This window comes from Nipponia nippon, unplaced genomic scaffold, assembly GCF_047370975.1.
Source record: "Nipponia nippon isolate SJK-2023a ecotype South Korea unplaced genomic scaffold, ASM4737097v1 scaffold_1, whole genome shotgun sequence".
In the NCBI taxonomy this organism is placed as follows: domain Eukaryota; kingdom Metazoa; phylum Chordata; class Aves; order Pelecaniformes; family Threskiornithidae; genus Nipponia; species Nipponia nippon.
Window position 1 is genome coordinate 30,106,160 of NW_028262290.1, and position 16,746 is coordinate 30,122,905.

At 37.3% G+C, this 16,746-nt stretch overlaps 1 protein-coding gene across 12 annotated transcripts in view; it reads right to left on the reverse strand.

Moving 5' to 3' along the window:
* Positions 1–472: 472 nt before the first annotated feature.
* RALYL (RALY RNA binding protein like) overlaps positions 473–16,746 on the reverse strand; it is a 394,972-nt gene continuing 378,698 nt past the window's right edge. For all 12 annotated transcript variants that reach the window (XM_087750703.1, XM_087750726.1, XM_087750713.1 and 9 more), the window contains one exon: positions 473–3,614. In XM_087750703.1, the coding sequence (XP_087606829.1) occupies positions 3,597–3,614 (18 nt within the window). In that variant the 3' untranslated portion in view covers positions 473–3,596. The remainder of the gene's footprint in view (positions 3,615–16,746) is intronic.

Consider the following 16,746-nt stretch of genomic DNA (forward strand, 5'->3'; position numbering starts at 1 on the left):
AGAAAGTTATAACTGTTATTGACATGGTTTTCGTAAGTTAGAGTCATGCTACTTTAGTGATATGTGAAACTTAGAAGCTTCCAAGATTAAGAAAATGCATTTCTCAAATTCAATGAAATATCACCACTGGGCCTCTCTCTTTCTCTCACCCCACTGAAGAATTTAACCTTTTTAGGAAGTTTGTCACAGTTTTTGTTTTGTCAGAGTTCTTCTCAGTCATTTCTTAACACAGGACTGGTCCTTAAATTTTTCAAACTGTTAAAATGATAGCAGTATTTACCACATTTTCCTCCATCTTACTTACTTAAGTACTTCATGCTATGGATACTTGTTTCTGTTTGTTCTGCTTGGAAAGTTTGTGAAGCAAAGTTGTATTACAGAACTTTAAATGGTGTTTTTCCATGATAGAAATATATTTTTAATGGAAAGTTTCTCAGAGTCACATTTTAAGAGAAGAAATTACAAAACTGAATTAGTGCATAAATCAGAGAAAATATTTATTTACAGACATGTAAAAATTATGTTACAACATTTTAAAGAAAACTGTAATGAACCATCAATCTGCTCTACATGGCCAAACCCTGAATGTTTTAATTCTAGCTTGCAGTGGCACCTATTAAAAATATGACTGCTTACAAGATTGTAGCTATCTACATAGTTTAAGTACAATGATTTTTCAGAACTAAAAATGGATCTACAGAGAAAACTAATAAGAACTGCAACAATATGTAATACAAGAGTTTACAAAAGTAAAAACATTTTTTCTTGATCCAAACTTTAAAGCTTTTTAGTAAATATTTTCCATTCATGCAGCTGCACAGGTTTGAAACAAATATCTGAAATACACAGAGCGTATAGGTCTGTGTAGAAAATGAATTGGTTTAATTTAGGACTGTCCATAAAGGATTTCATAAGACTGTTGACTATCCAAACTGATTAACAAGATCCTTTATGCTTCCTACTCTTCCATATTGCAAGGGATGAGTAATGTCAAAAAAACCGACAACTGGCAAAACCCCTGTAAAACAAGTATTGATAGTGATGACAAACAACATCGAGCATACCGCGTACATGAAAAGTAGAGAACTATCAAACTCTGTTGAAGCTACCAGCATCCTCTGTAGTGATTTGAAGCAAACATGCCATTAAGAAACCTTTCTAGTAATTGACTGCACAACACAGCAAGCTTCTGGCTTGCAAATGAAGTAGTGCCCCAGGGCGTTATCAGAGGTGTCTTTTTGTGTTCAAAATATATTCAGGACTTAAACTGTGGTGTGAAACAGTGTCGACATTATGACTGTGCAGTCATTTCTGTGAATATATAATCTAAGGGTAATGATGGAAAAGAATTTGTAAAAATCTAATAGAGTGCTTTCTGTGATTATTAGCTCATTTGGAATGGAGGTGGTGAAGAGATGATACACCTAGCTGTTTCTCATACGTGGTTTATTAACACCAACATCAGAACTGATCTCCTTGGATGACATTCTGCATCTTTTAAGTCAGCCAAGAGTTTACATAATTGAAATGGGCAAAATGCACGTTGAGCTGCTAAGGTTTGGAGTTCTTTTTTTTTAACTGTCAGCCAAAGATGGAGATCCCAAAATGGCAATCCTTTTTGCATTTTTACAGTTAAAAAAGATCATAACGTATACTAGTATATAGAAAGTGAAGAAATATTTCACCCTTTGATTTGACCTAACATTTCACTTACACAGAAATAATTTTTTTTGCTGCACTTTTCTGGGAGAGTCAGCCTTGGTGGATTCTGAAGCTGCAATTCTTTATGCTCAGGCATAACTACTTATACTATCTTTTCCTTAATTAAGTAGCTAGGTACTACTCAGCACTTAGGTAAACCATGTAACTTCACAGACAATAGACAAGCTAAATATAAGATACACAAACATAACTGAGAGTGCTATGTTACATAGTTTCCTAGTGAAGTAAATTCCCACTCAGTAATAGATAATTAAATTCAAATGTATGCTCTTCTTCCAAATGTTTGAAGAATAACAGTCCTTCTTTGATGACGATCCCCATGCTGGAAACCTGACTGGAGACCTTGAGCTCCCACCTCCTCATACCCCCACTGTTTGAGGTGAACCTATCATCTCAGAAACTGTTCTTTATAGAAATTTAAAGTTTGATCTGTTAAAGAGTCTCTCTAGTACCTTTATTTTTATCTTGCTTTCAGCCCACAGAGTGATTGAAAGGGCAAGACAAGGGTTCGTCTTTGTGGTGCTGGGTGATACCAAATACCTATGGCCACGGGTATCTGGACATCAGAGCTCTGTGCTGGAGACTGGCAGACAGCTGTCTCTGGGCTCCATTTGACTGTATAAGGTACTTCTTAAATTAACATCTCTCCCGCTTAGAAGGCCATAGTTATTAAATAATTTTTTTCCCTGCAATCACTTTAAAGACATGTCTCTTTCAATAGGAGTATATTTCACATAGAGATGTAGATAAATAAATATCTGTTCCTTGTTTCATGTCATCTGCAGCACTAAGGAGGTCTGCCTATGGGATGGTGAACAAGTTAGTACTTTCATTAGAGAAGACAACCTTGTGCCTATATCACATATACTTTGATACCCTTAATATCTCAGTAACACAAGAGAAATAATGCATCCATTCTGTTTGAAAGGAAATAGGATTTATTAAGAAATTCTATACTGGAGATTCCCCCTACAACATCTGTAATAATTAATTATTCGAACTGCAGGCTTTTAGGAAGGCTTTAGGGGTTCAGGAGTGGAAAGACTACTGCCAGAAAATCAACCAAAAAATAATCAATAGGCTAACTCAGGTCATCAGATATTGTGAGTCTATAAGTAATTTACCTGACTTGACAGGAGACTGGCTGTCATAAACTTTCCATATGGTAACAACAAACTGCCTTTAGAGACTTGCAGGAACAGCTGTAACAACTGTCTGATGAATGGCATCACAGAGAGTGCTTATCTGAAGAAAAGGATTTGCAGGAGGATCCAATTTACACTTTATCAAGGATTGCTCTCTTATTTTGACATTTTCACTTTTTAGCAGCTATCCCTATTAGTAAACATAATTATTTCCAATGACAAATATAATAAATAAAATAATGGAAAACACCATACAATGTATTTAATTGTGATCTTGTTTGAATTAAGCTGTAAACAAAGAAGTGCAGTATCACCTGACTCTAAATATGGTAAAACATTAAAACATGCTAATCATAAAAATAGCTTTTAGAAATATACATTTGTATACAGTGTTTCCCACACCTGTTAAATATGTCCTTCATATTATTATGATACAGTACATTGGCTTTTAAGACATCAAAATTAAAAAAATAATACCAATAATTAGCCAGAGAAAAACACATTTACAATCTAAACCATAAAAATCTGACAATTGTACAGCTTAGAACATATAAGAAATGGAGTTTCTAATATTTGAACAATAACGTCCATTTTAATAAGTAAATTGAGTTTTCATACAAATTCAATCAAAGGTGTTGCTAGCCAGTAAGAAACCGCAGTTTACAATTTTCTGTGGGGAAGTCAGAGTTTCTCTTCTCAGCCTTCATGGGGTTCACACATGACATCTCATCACTTGATCTGTAGAAACTGAGAAATGAAATGTTCATTTTAGTATGCAGGCATAGAATTTCCTCCAGCAGAACCTCAAAAGGCAGCCAAGACAACTAGGGAAAAGAGGGAAGAGGACTATGACTTGACTTCTTCACAAATTGATGAAAAATTGATATCTATCAGACTTTCCCACCTTAAACGGCTAAAAGAAAAGTAGTGTACCTGAAACAGTGGACAATCAGGACTGTGCAACAGTCCTAAGTTAGACTGCATGGCCAAAAATAACCACAGTGAATCAAACAGGAGCTGTTGAGGCTGCAGTATACTTCCCCTCAACAATGCTATGTGAACAACTGCTGAATAATTCCTATTTTAGCAGCAGAAAATAGAAGAATGTATCTTAGCTGCTTTGCAATGAAATGCTTTATTTGCATAATAGTGTTCAATCTAAATAAATTGTGTATAGGATGTGTGTCCCGTTGCACTGTTTATATACCTTATTCCAGATCATTTACATTGACCGTGTGCTTTCAACAATGCTTATAGTTACCAGATTGATGGATCTTTCCTCAGTGTCTGACATTGTCTATTTTATTATTGTTGTTGTGTACATGCCATAGGCTTTAATTGCATATCCTTTGATTTATTTTGTTGTTTTACCAGCCACAGTGTGAAACAGCAAAAATCCAGTGTCAGTGAACACTTTTGAGGGTCATTTTTCCAGCAGAGGCTGGAGGCAGGTTACATCTAAAAATATGAGAGTCCCACTATGTGACCCATTAATGCTATCAGCTGCAACTAGGCATTCAGTGGTGCTGCAGCAAAACATGAGACATACAAGCTCCACCTACCCATGGAAAACCTGACAACACTTTCCCAATCACATCTGTTTGGAAAACTGACAGTAGACAACGTTAACAGAAATAGATGCTTTCTGTTTTTAAGTGAAATTCTCAAGGTTTTTTTTTACATGTGACAGGAAAAATATCTTTCAGTCAATTTCTTCTTTGCCTTTTTTTTTTTGGTTGTATCATTTTCTATAATTGAAACAGAAAACAGCTGACAAAACCCAGTGCACCTCTGATCAAAACCTGAAAAATTTCCAGATATTCTTTTCAACCAATTTCCCCCTCCTTTGGTGAGTTTTAAGTCCACCTTTTTCCTCCCCAGAAAAAAAAAAAAAGATGATTTCTGTTAAAATTTCCATTTATTGAAAACCTATTTTTCCAATGAAAAAGGTTTTATCAGAAACATCAGAGTCCCTACAGGACTGGCCCCCTGGCCTATGAAGCAGCCAGCCATCAGATTTCTCCCTTGTTGCAAAGGAAGCACTAGATTTCTGGTTGTACTCTTCACAGGTGTGTTGGGCCCGGCTAGGCTGGAGTTAACTTTCCCCATAGCAGCCCTCATAGTGCTGTGCTTTGTATTGGTATCTAGAAAGGTGTTGATAACACACCAGTGTTTTGGCTATTGCTGAGCAGCGCTCCCACAGCATCAAGGCTGTCTCTCCATTTCCCCCCCTCACCAGGAGGCTGGGGGTAGTCAAGATCCTGGGAGGGGACATAGCCAGGACAGCTGACCCAAACTGACCAAAGGGATATTCCATACCACATGATGTCTGCTCAGCAATAAAAGCTAAGATAAAGGAGGAGAAAGTGGGGGGCATTCATTATTTACTATTTGTTTCCCGGAGCAACCACTACACATACTAAAGCCCTGCTTCCCGGGAAGTGGCTGGACATCACCTGCTGATGGGAAGCAGAGACTAAATCTTTTGTTTTCCTTTTGCTTCTGTGCATGGCCTTTGCTTTTGCTTTTGCTTTTATTAAACTGCCTTTATCTTGACCCACGAGTTGTTTTTGGTTTTTTTTTCTATCTCATTTTCTCCCTGCCCCCATCCTTCCGAGGAGGGGGACTGATAGAGGGGCTTGGTGGCACCTGGCACCCAGCCAAGGTCAACCCACCACAACCAGGATTAGGGACAAAACTCATGTGAGAGATCGCAGAACTTTCTTCTTTCAGTTAAAATATCTTGAAACTATTATTCTTTAGTTGCATAGAGAAAAATATTTGTCGTCTCTATTTTTAGCTCCTGATCCCTGGACAGACTTAACTACATGAAAAAGATTTTTAAATTCTCCCCTTAAATCTGAGAGAGGCCTAATGGTTGTTAAGTAGCTATTCATCTTACAAGAAGTAAAAAAAAATCCCACTGTACATCCTATTAACTCCAGAGAGAGTTCCTCTTTTCTAGCCTTTTCTTCACCTATGCTTTGCTGTTCCATTATGCCATTATAAAAAGCAATAGTTATGCAAGTAAGAAGAAAGGCAGATTTTCAAGTTGTTTATTGAAGCTTTTTCCCTGCCATAAACCTTTCAAGCATTTACCTGTCACCAGCACTAAAAAGCTTCATTAGGTTACTATTATGAAGTGTTACTGCTAACCATCTGGATCCCAGTCATCAATGCTCCTTTGCTGTTGGTTAGAAACAATGATAAAAATTTACCAATGCCACCAGCCCAAATCTTGTGTTCTTCCTTCAGTACATGGGCTTATTATTTGCCTCTTAAGGCAAATAACCTTAAAGGCTGAGAAGAAACTTTAAAATCTGAAATAGTCAAGCTTTTATTTTCCATAGAATGACAGTAAGCCAGGGCTATGATTAATCTAGTGTAATGCAATACTAATTTTATTCTATTTCTTTCTTCTGAATAGTATGCAATTTATCAGCTGGCTTTATGTTAGTGCTGATGATATTAAAAAACCTCATGATGACTAATTTTTTTTTAATCTTTTCATTTTCTTCCCTTTATATATATAAAACATCCTGACACAACAAGGATGAACTGAATTACATTTAAGCCAGCAATACGGCTTTCATTTGATGTAGTTCTAACTGAAAACCACTTTAGAAAGCGTGATTTGATCATAATGCATTTTAAGAATTGAATAACCCAACTGAGCATATAGCCTTGGCAGCCATAGACAATATCAAAGAAACAGTATATACTGTCCTAATTGCCATCATAATCTCTGAAAAAAAGCTGGAGATAGTTTATGGAATATTTATTGGTTCATTTTCTACCTGAAATTATTTCAACTGGTTTTTTTCCCTATCTGCTTAGTTTTTTGAGCATGAGCTATTGGAAATACTCTTCTTAGGCACAACACTGTATTTCAGTTTTCCAGAAATGCTATTGCTACTGTTATTATAGTTCCAGTATGATCCTTCTAGCATTTTTACCAGACTCAAATTATACTAGATTCAATTAGTTTTAACTTTACACTATTACAATGTATATAACATTGGAAAGCCAACATTAAATATTAAACATCTCACTAAATGAAAGTGCAGTTCTACTTAATGGGCCCCAAACTATAATCACTAAAAATGATGGAGTAAATCAGAAAAATTCAGTAAAAATCTAGAGAGTTTTCCATCTTGTCTTTTACAGGTTTAATGGTTTTATCACTTACCTCTCCTCAAAGCCTAGATTATTCCAGTCTTTATGTCTGTAGATCTGTAAGAATGCCCTGCATGTAAAGGACATTTTTTGTAGGAGATCCTGGCCATCAGATCACCTGCCAGGTGACCATTTCCTCTAGGCTCTGTGCTTCATAGTCACCAAGCACAATGCAGTAGAATGGTTTGCATCCTGTATTTCTCCTAAAAGCCTTTTATGAGAAGGCAAACTCAATTCCTTTAGAATGAGGTAGTCCACCTTTCTCTCCCCAGCCTCCCCAAGCAGCTGAAAACTGTAATGGTGACTACCGCTTCTGTGACAGGGGGAATGCTGCTGACTTTTCTAAACTCGTTCAGGTGGACTTTTTGTCTGTGGGTTTTGGTGTCTGCTAGCTGGATGCAAACAGAGCTCAGCCTCTTCCCTGCTCTGGTTTATTTGTTCTTCCTTACAGTTCTGAAAAAGGGCAAACAACGTGATATGTTCCTTGTTCCCCATATACAGTTTCCTTCTCGCAGGGTTTATGGGAAAAGTGTGCTGGACTTTCTTTACCATGCTCATCTTCCAGACCTAGATGTATAGGAATAAATCTTACTCTATGAAAGAGTAAATTCAGCATATGTCCTTGGGAGGGAGTATTAGAAATGCACCATGACTAAATGACACAAAAGATGTACATGATTAACATCTTCCCTTGTAGTTTAGGGAAATGTCCCACAGAATATGGACATTACAGTATTTACTGTATGGTTTACCCCACAATAATTATATGCAATACAAGCATCCAACAAGTATATGCAAGATGTTCATCTGACAAAATGCATGTTTTTAAGCAATCGACTTGTCTGAATGGCTTTCGTGATAACATTAATCTTAGAAATTCCCAGAAAATGCAGCTAAACAGTGGATGGATAGATGATGGTGCACATATACATATGACCTTGAAACCCAAAGCCTCAAAGTCCTTCCTCTTGCTCTCCTGCCTCTTTTTCCTGCCAAACCCATTCTTAGGACTGGACTTCTGAGTTTAATAGCTGTAAGGGAGGCATCTGAAGCTAATTATGACCATTGCTTGGTTTCAGCTAAAATCACATTTCTACCTCTGTCAGGCTTCTGTTGAGTAGGAGACTCAGTGCCTAACACCTTCCCAGGTTGCTGCTGGTGTCTGACTAGTCTTTGGCAGTGGGTTATGTGACTGTCATACATCACTTTCTGCAAAACAACTGCAAGCCCCATTAAAATGCAGCTGCTGCACTGTCCTTTCACTCACAACACTGGCCCTCATACTTGCACTACCTCAAACTGCAATTGTAGTGTGATTGCTTTGATTGCATCTGATGCTCACTCCTATGCTGTTATCTGTACAACTGAGAATACTGAATCCAGGTCCACGGATGCCACTATTATGTCCGTTAGGATGGCATACTCTGTTTCGTTTCTAATAATTTTTTCCTGATTTTGAAATGTACTTTGTGGACAGCCAAGGAGGTGAAAACCTAAATCTGTTCGCAGAACAGACTTTTTTTTTTTTGAAAAAACCCAAATCTTGGTTAGCCATTATTGATCCACATTATTTATCTAAAATGAGAAAAATCAGGATGCGTTACAGAAAGTAGAAGTGCAAATTGCCATTCTGTTTATTTGCTGTGTCTAACTCAAGACAATATCCTTCCTTTCTGTTAAGCAGGCAGCTCACACTGAGTGCAAAACCCAGTAATTTATGTTTGTAAGGTACCATGGGGGCACGCACTTCTATTGGCTTTTACACAGCATTCATCATCATGAATGGAAATCCACAAGCAACAAAGAGGGCTTACTAAAGAACCTTGAATTTGTATTAGCTATCACATTGACTCCACAGCTGTGTTCATTTGAAATACACCTTGTGCTTTGTTCCTTGATTTAAAGCATGAAATCTCTGATTAAGTAACACAGTTATATAGGTGATTTAGTATAATGCCCCCATATGAAACGTAAACGCTCAGTTCAGTAGGTGTTAGCAGGGCAATATGAATGTGCATTACGGGTTTGCTGCTGTCATTTGTAACACTTGTAAAACATGACAGACAAAATTATGGCACTAAACCAAAACTTTTTATAATGAGCTAGTGATAGAATATTCACTGCATATAATAAATGGGAGGAATTATACAGTTTGGTAAATAGTAATAAAGACTAATTAAAGGAAGCAGTTGCACCTTCTTTAAACCTTTCTTCAAATGATGAAACCTAATAATTATCTTTTGTACTCTGTCAGTCATGCTTTAATTGCTGAAAACACTACAGAATCGTTTTTCTGTTCAGTGAACAGTTTAATTGCTTTGAAGTGTTGGTACTTATGTGAGTACATGTGAGAATGGCTGTTTTACTCATCAGTGAAAACAAACTTCTGTCTTCTTTGTATTAAAATGCTCTGTTTCACTTGCTTGCCTGATAAAAATCAGCAGCAAGAATGAGATAGCCCTATCAAATACTGTTTTTTCCCCTAGACCAACATATCTTTTGTTTCTCAGAGTCTGTGGAGGCAGATTTGCGATGAATACTGTTGGGTGTAGTGGTGGAGACAGGGTTGAATGTTTGGAGAGCATCAGTGAGGACATGCTGCAGTTGAGATGATGGTCAGGTGTAAGGCTGAAGGAATGACTTTGGGGTTAGAGTCACAGCAGTCATTTGAGAGCTTTGTTGAGAGGGGCTATGAGGGCAGCAAGAAGGAGGAGGGAAAGAAGTGGATCTGTCCACTTCACTTTACTCGTTGGGTTTTTCTCCTATTCTACTGCTTTTTTCAGCAAAAACTTCCTATACAAGGTCCTTTTTAGCTGTAGGAGAGGACACAGGGACTGTTAGTGTAGTTTCTGGTGACAGTGGGAGTGATCTGAAGCTGGAGGCATCGGACTTTCTGCAGAGCATGGGGTGGGCTGTGGGATCTCCCAGCTGGAGAATGTGGAAGAGGTGGAAAGGTGGAAAGGTGGTGCTTTTGCAGCACTTAGTGCCCTGAAACCCTTACCCAGAATACACTCACAAGACTGCCCCACAGTGAAGCTGTGCTCCCACCACTCCATTTCGTGTTCTCTCCTGGTTGATATATGGTAAGACTGGGAATAGCACAAAAGCCAAACCAAATGCAGTAAGGCCTCACTGATGCTGTCCACAGAGTTCCCTCAGCTCGTACCACTGTGCCTTGAGAGCAACTCAACACCTTCTTGGGACCCAATGCCAAATATAGCAAAGGGAAAAATGTCCTACTTTCCTTTAATCCCGAATATGAGTGGATATTCATAGTGAATTCCCAGAGATATGACTCTCACTGGAGCTCACTAGGTGTTTTCTGCTTCTTAGGATTGGGCCTGTTCAATGAGAAGCAAGTCTAACAGTGCTAGCAGGATCCATGGTAAGGATCGTCCTTGATCATTCTGAGTGCTACGAAGGAGATGGTTTTAGGATGCAGAGTTCAGTCAAAAAAGTTGTAGAATAAAATTTCTACTGATTTAACCTCTGCTCAATGTGAGTAGGAATTCTCCAGTGTCAGGTGGTGGTGCAATTATTATGAATACTGAAGGCAATAGTTTCTGTCCTACCAATGCCAAGGGTGCAGATTTGAATACACGGCATAATGTATAAAGGAGCTACTAAAACTTGTACCCTGAGGCCACTCACTATATCTACTCTTTAAGTAGTATATTTTTAAAATATATGAAAGTAGCAGCTTATGTAGTACTAGAACTACCTTAAACTAATTAGAGAGAAAGCACCTGCTAAACTTTCCCAGTATTGCCAAATTAGAGTTTAGATAGGTATCAAAAACCAAGGTGCACCCATGTAGGAAAAAGAAATTGTATGCAATGATGGTAATTAGATCAGGAGTGTCCTATCTAATCAACAGGAGATTTTTCAGTTACTTGGAGGCAGAAGTTTTACTCAACATAAAGACCAGGTGGAGCGGGGTAAAAAGCAAATTAATAGAGAAGGAAGGGGGAGGAGAGCTTGCTGGAGGAAGCAGCTGGAAGCATTTAGTGTGAGATGACAGAGATACCAGGAAAGCTCAGAGTAAAACATAGGAAGGAGAGGGATGAGACTAACAATAATGCACAACGAATACTTAAATGGTGACAATAATGTACTGAATTAAGACAGTCAATTAAACATACAAGATGTAGAGTTACCTGCGAAAGGCTGTTACCTGTGAAAGACTTGGTTTGGGAATGTGATCCAGATGGAAATGACAACAAAACCTGTTCCTATTTTAAACAGCTCTCGCTTGGTGTTTTCCTGCATAATACTTATTTGAATGTAAAGTGCATAGTAGTGCATAACATTTTTGTTTTGTGAGGATTTCAGGAGACATTCCATTAAAAATAAAAATTACAAAGCAAAATGGTGGACTCTGGGTTACATTGTGCTCTGCAAATGGTGCAGAATCATCTAATAGCTGAGAAGGGATTAGTATAGCCCTGCAAAGAGGAAGCAGAGAAGAATTTAACCTTCTGATTCTCTGTTTATTGGGGCTGGAACACAACTTACTGTTTTTGAAAGACATTATAAAACTGTAGTGTACTTTTAGAAATCAATAGCAACAACAATTTGGAAACTTCAGATACACATATCAGCATAACAGGCTGGCTAAGATGGCATTTGATTAACTTCCAAATCTTCATTTTGTCAGACTGAGCTTGTTTTATTCCTCACTGATTGCTTTTTTGTTGAAATGGCAATTACAGTTCTATCACCTTCTAAATAATTTCCCTTTTCTGAGGTCCATAAATGCCTATGTACAGATAAATTCAATCTGCCTTTCATGTTTTGGTATTAATCATGCAGAAAATCTTCTTAGTAACACATTTATATTTTCTCAAAAAACTGAGACCTTTTAGAATAATTGGGTCACTAACTGCAGTGGCTCTGCAATTTGTATTGAAAAAATAAAAACATTTAAAATGTGTGTCTTTTTATATGGAAAAATAACAACCTTTTGGCTTTTCAGTGTTTACCCCTTTTTACTAGCGTGAAGACTTTCAACAGAAAAATGTTTCCTCTGAGAGTTTTTCATTCAGCATTCTTGAGGCTCAAGCATACTGATAAAGCCTGTGAAATGAGTGTTTTCTAGGGGAACTAAAGCTATTTACTTTCAAAGACTGACACACCAAGAAAAAAGTGTGATGCATGGCAGTTGGTCAATTTCATTTAAATCTAAGAATTTGAGGATTAAGCTGATAGGCTCAAATCCATAGCCAAGCACAGACCCAATGGCTGGCGTGAATCATTGCAGAAGATTTCAGTGTCCCAGTGAGAGCCTAGAAAACACCAGTGTCCCCTTCCCTTTCACTCACCACTTTCCTACTGTACCTTGTACTGCTGCTTTGGTATCTATGCTGGGTTACTATTCTGATGCCTGTTCTGTCTATACAGGACTGGGGAATGTTGGTTGCAAATGAGTGAACCAAACCCAACCTAGCACCTTCCACAAGTCATCCGAAGTCTACTGGAATCAACCGAAATACAGGGAGGTAAAAGAAGAGCGACTCCACCCGAATTAGTGAAAATTACAATGGCAAAAATATTCGGGGTGGAAACTGAAATCAGTCTTCATATTTAAAGTGGTGGGTTACTTCAATTAAATCTGATGTTTCTTTACCAGCCACAAGTCACAGCAAAAAGCTTGCGACCTTTTTTAATAAGCCTCCATCACCCTCCCCTGAAAACTGATCTAGGTTTGCTTCTAGGTGGTAGAGTGTTTGGCTGTCCCCGTTTCCATACTGCACTCAGAGGTTGACTCTACTCTCACGAATTTTAGGCTAGCAAAATCTGTGGAGGTAATTCTGATTTACTTACTTAGAATAAATACAACCAGGCTGTTAGTACTGAATATTAAGGTCAATTACGTTATATTAGAGAGGAATTCAGCTCATTTAGGCAAGTATTTTGTTTACATATCTAAGAGAATTTTTGGCCTTATCTGACAACAGTATTTGCCTCTGAATCAGGTTGGTTGTTTTTTCTTTTTTTTTGAAAAAATTGGAGGCACAACAGTTGTTTTTGACAGTTGAAGCTGAACCATTAAAATTAAATATTTTGATATCAGAATATCAGAAACATCAAGCACCATGACTATCTTATTCTTACCTAAAAGCTTAAGATAAACACATAGCCCTGCCTAAAAAGAAGAAAAAAGAAAAAACCTTCCAAACAAACTCAAAGTGAAATTAGCACAAACATGAATAATGAATAGTAAATCATGATAAATCTACTGACAGTGGGTCAAAAAACAGAAAAGTCCCTCTTACCCCCAAAATACAGAAAGTACACAAGCTACCCTTTCAAAACACAGGTCTGCAGGAAGGCAGTGCATGAGCTTGACACAAAGCACTTACTTACACAAATTCTAAAAAACATTAAAACATGCTAAGCAGTGCAGAAGTAATCAGAAATTCTTTTACATATCAGATATATTGCCAAGATGTCACCCATACTAGTGTTTGCAAATAGACGTATCGCCAAACTTCTGTGAGGCTGTAAATCCCACATGCAAACTGGTGCTCTGTATTGACAGACACTTGCTAAATGAGTGTACTTAGGACTGGCCTTGTGCAGCATTGGACTATAACCAGACATTTGCTTAGGTTAGTCTAAATACCAGAATTTTGTGACCATTTCTTACAATGGTTCTCAGAAAGTAAAGCAATCAAAAAAAAAACCCAAACCAAACCTCAGTTTAATATTTGTACCCATTTATTGTCTCAGAAAGGAAGTACCCCATTTAAACTGCCAAACATGGGTGGTTCTGTGCTCAGTGGGATTAACAGGGTGTAGGAGAATCATAGAATATTTTGGGTTGGAAAGGAGACCTTTAAAGGTCATCTAGTCCAAGCCCCCTGCAGTGAGCAAGGACATCTTCAACTAGATCAGGCTGCTCAGAGCCCCGTCCAACCTGACCTTGAATGTTTCCAGGGATGGGGCATCTACCACCTCTCTGGGCAATCTGTTCCAGTGTTTCACCACCCTCAATGTAAAAAATTTCTTCCTTATATCTAATCTAAATCTACTTTCTTTTAGTTTAAAGCATTACCCCTTGTGCTGTCACAACAGGCCCTGCTAAAAAGTTTGTCCCCATCTTTCTTATAAGCCCCTTTTAAGTGGAGAAGATGACACACATTTCCTGCTCTTGCTATATGTGCCTGAGCATTATGCTGGAAGCTGCTGGCAGGATTTATTAATGTTCACCCTGCTGGGTCTGAAGGGATCTGTCCAGAATTGCCTTGCATATAGACAGACCTCAAAAAGAAAGGCCATGCTAATAAATCTTAGCAGAAAATGTAGGAAGTTAAATGATGACTGCAACTTCAGGCAGGTCAAAACTGATGGCAGGGTGCAATGAAAAAGTAAAACAAGTTCATTGAAGAGTATATTCGACATTGTTCAACAAGCAAAAATAAAATTTGCAATTTTCTTGACTGGAAAGCATAAGTTTAAACCATATATTCGGGGAATGCTCCTTTCCCACATGTTGGCTGTAGGGCCAAAGGCACCTACTTGTCTGACCTCAGAAAGAAGGGCTGAGTCTACATGCACATTCAATCTGCTGAGATGCGTTGCTCACCACATTGGCTCAGTGGAAAAGCTGAGAATGAGACCCAAACTTCTGGATTCCCCATCCTTTGCTTAAAAAAAAAGATAAACAGAAGAAAACAACCATTCTTTTCAAGCTCTTTTGCATCAACTCTGTAAGATTCTAATGGCTATAAATTAATTATATTATTTAGATTATAAATGTTTTAAAAGTTTTATGCTTTTGATTTTTTTTTTAATTGGGGACTAAATAATATAGAGCATGTTCAGAGGAACAGATGTGAAAGGTGAGGAAATTGTTTTGCTCGTTCATTTTATAAATATGCAATTACAGGGAGGAAAGTCTGGTAGAAAGAGAGACACAAAGTGCATGATAATAGTGCTTGTATTTTCTGCAGGTTCCTATGTGATATGTAAGGGATAGATGTAAATAATAATTAGAAAAATATTATGTAGTCAGTCAAGAGTAACCTGGCTAAAACCCTGAAAACCACTTAGGAAGTCTTCCTCTGAGAAATTGACTGCCAGGAAAAATGGGGAGGAGGAGCTGGTAGCAAGGCCTTTCCAATGACTCACTCATACAACAGCAGGTGAACAACAAACAAGTCTACTGTGCTATTGCATATATTAAATATAACAAAAGGTCATGTCAGGAAGTTTCTTACAATTTTTGATTTCATGACATGCTTTTATTACTTTCTCCATTTTTTCAGTCACAGGTTATTAGATTTACTGCAGCTTTGGAAGGTACAACACATTAGTATCTGTCGGGTATGCTGCCCCTAATGACTTTCTTAGCTTGCTCAAGTACAAACGTCTTGCACTGATATTTATCAAGTGAACACAATCTTTTACCTATTCATTTGTCCTAGGAATGAAGAGCTTCATATTTCCCCTGATACAGAAAGCAAGATTTCAATGAAGTCCAAGATGTTCAGTGCACGAAAAGACTAAATTTTGCTTGGCCTCAATGATATTTAAAGTAATCTAAATAAGATTTCTGGCACAATGTTGCTTCAGCCAGTAACATTAATTAGAAGTTTTGTCCTTTTTTTTGCTAAGTAGTACTCTGTATAAGTGCACTCAGCAAGCTTCAAATTGTCACAGTAGCTATTGATCTTTTTGACATGCCTAATCAGCCTAATTCTGCTGATAATAGAAGAGTCAGTCTGGTCTGCCCTGATGCTATTGATGGAAAAAAAATGTATCTAAAAGGGCAATGAAAAATCTACTTTGATTACAATAATAAATTAAGTACTATCAATCCTATCACATAGTCACATATTTGATCAATCTTGCTATTTGAGATATGCAAAATTGGGCTTAAACTACATGAAATCAATCAAACAAACTTTTATTCCTTTTCTGTAGATCTTATTCTACTCTCTGCTGAGTATTTTCATTGCTGAATTCTCATGCAAAATAATGAAAGTAAAGAAAGTTTCACTGTTTCATACAGATTTGCTGTTAAATTACTTTAAATTCCCTTTAACTACTTATAGGAGAGGGAAATGTTTTTGATAAGCTTTAGTCAAAGTAATAGTTGGTTCCATTAATTTAAATGGTATTTGTATCAATTCTTACAAGAAATATAGCTATTATTATATCATAATGTTTTTACTTTTGCATAATGAAACTCAGTGCAGCAAGAGGATTATCCTGAGTTTTTTGTCTGTGACAGTTTCTGGTATTTATGTTTGAAACATGATTCTCTATGAGATGTTAAAAACAAATCCAATGATAGACTGAAAACATGCAGTGCAGAGGTGGAGAAAAGGACAAGAGTAAGAAATGAAATATCCTTGAGAGGTAAATGCAACTGAAATATACTTAATAGAAAGAGAGCTATAATTGTTGTTGAAATAACTGCGATACATCTACATTGTAACCAGAACTGGGCTTTGCACAGTCTCTGTACCTTTTGTTTCTGATATAATTTAATAAAAATGCCTCTCAAGGCATCTCATTAAAGGTGACTCATTATTGTGGAACTCCTATCTAATGCTTGTGTGGCTTCATTATTTTTAGCGTGGCTACACCAGCATAAAATCACAATGCTGCGACTGTGAATATATCCTTCAAATTCCAGCCAAGCACTAACCAGAGTCTGATCTGAGTTACGACACCATAAATCTATTGTATTTGA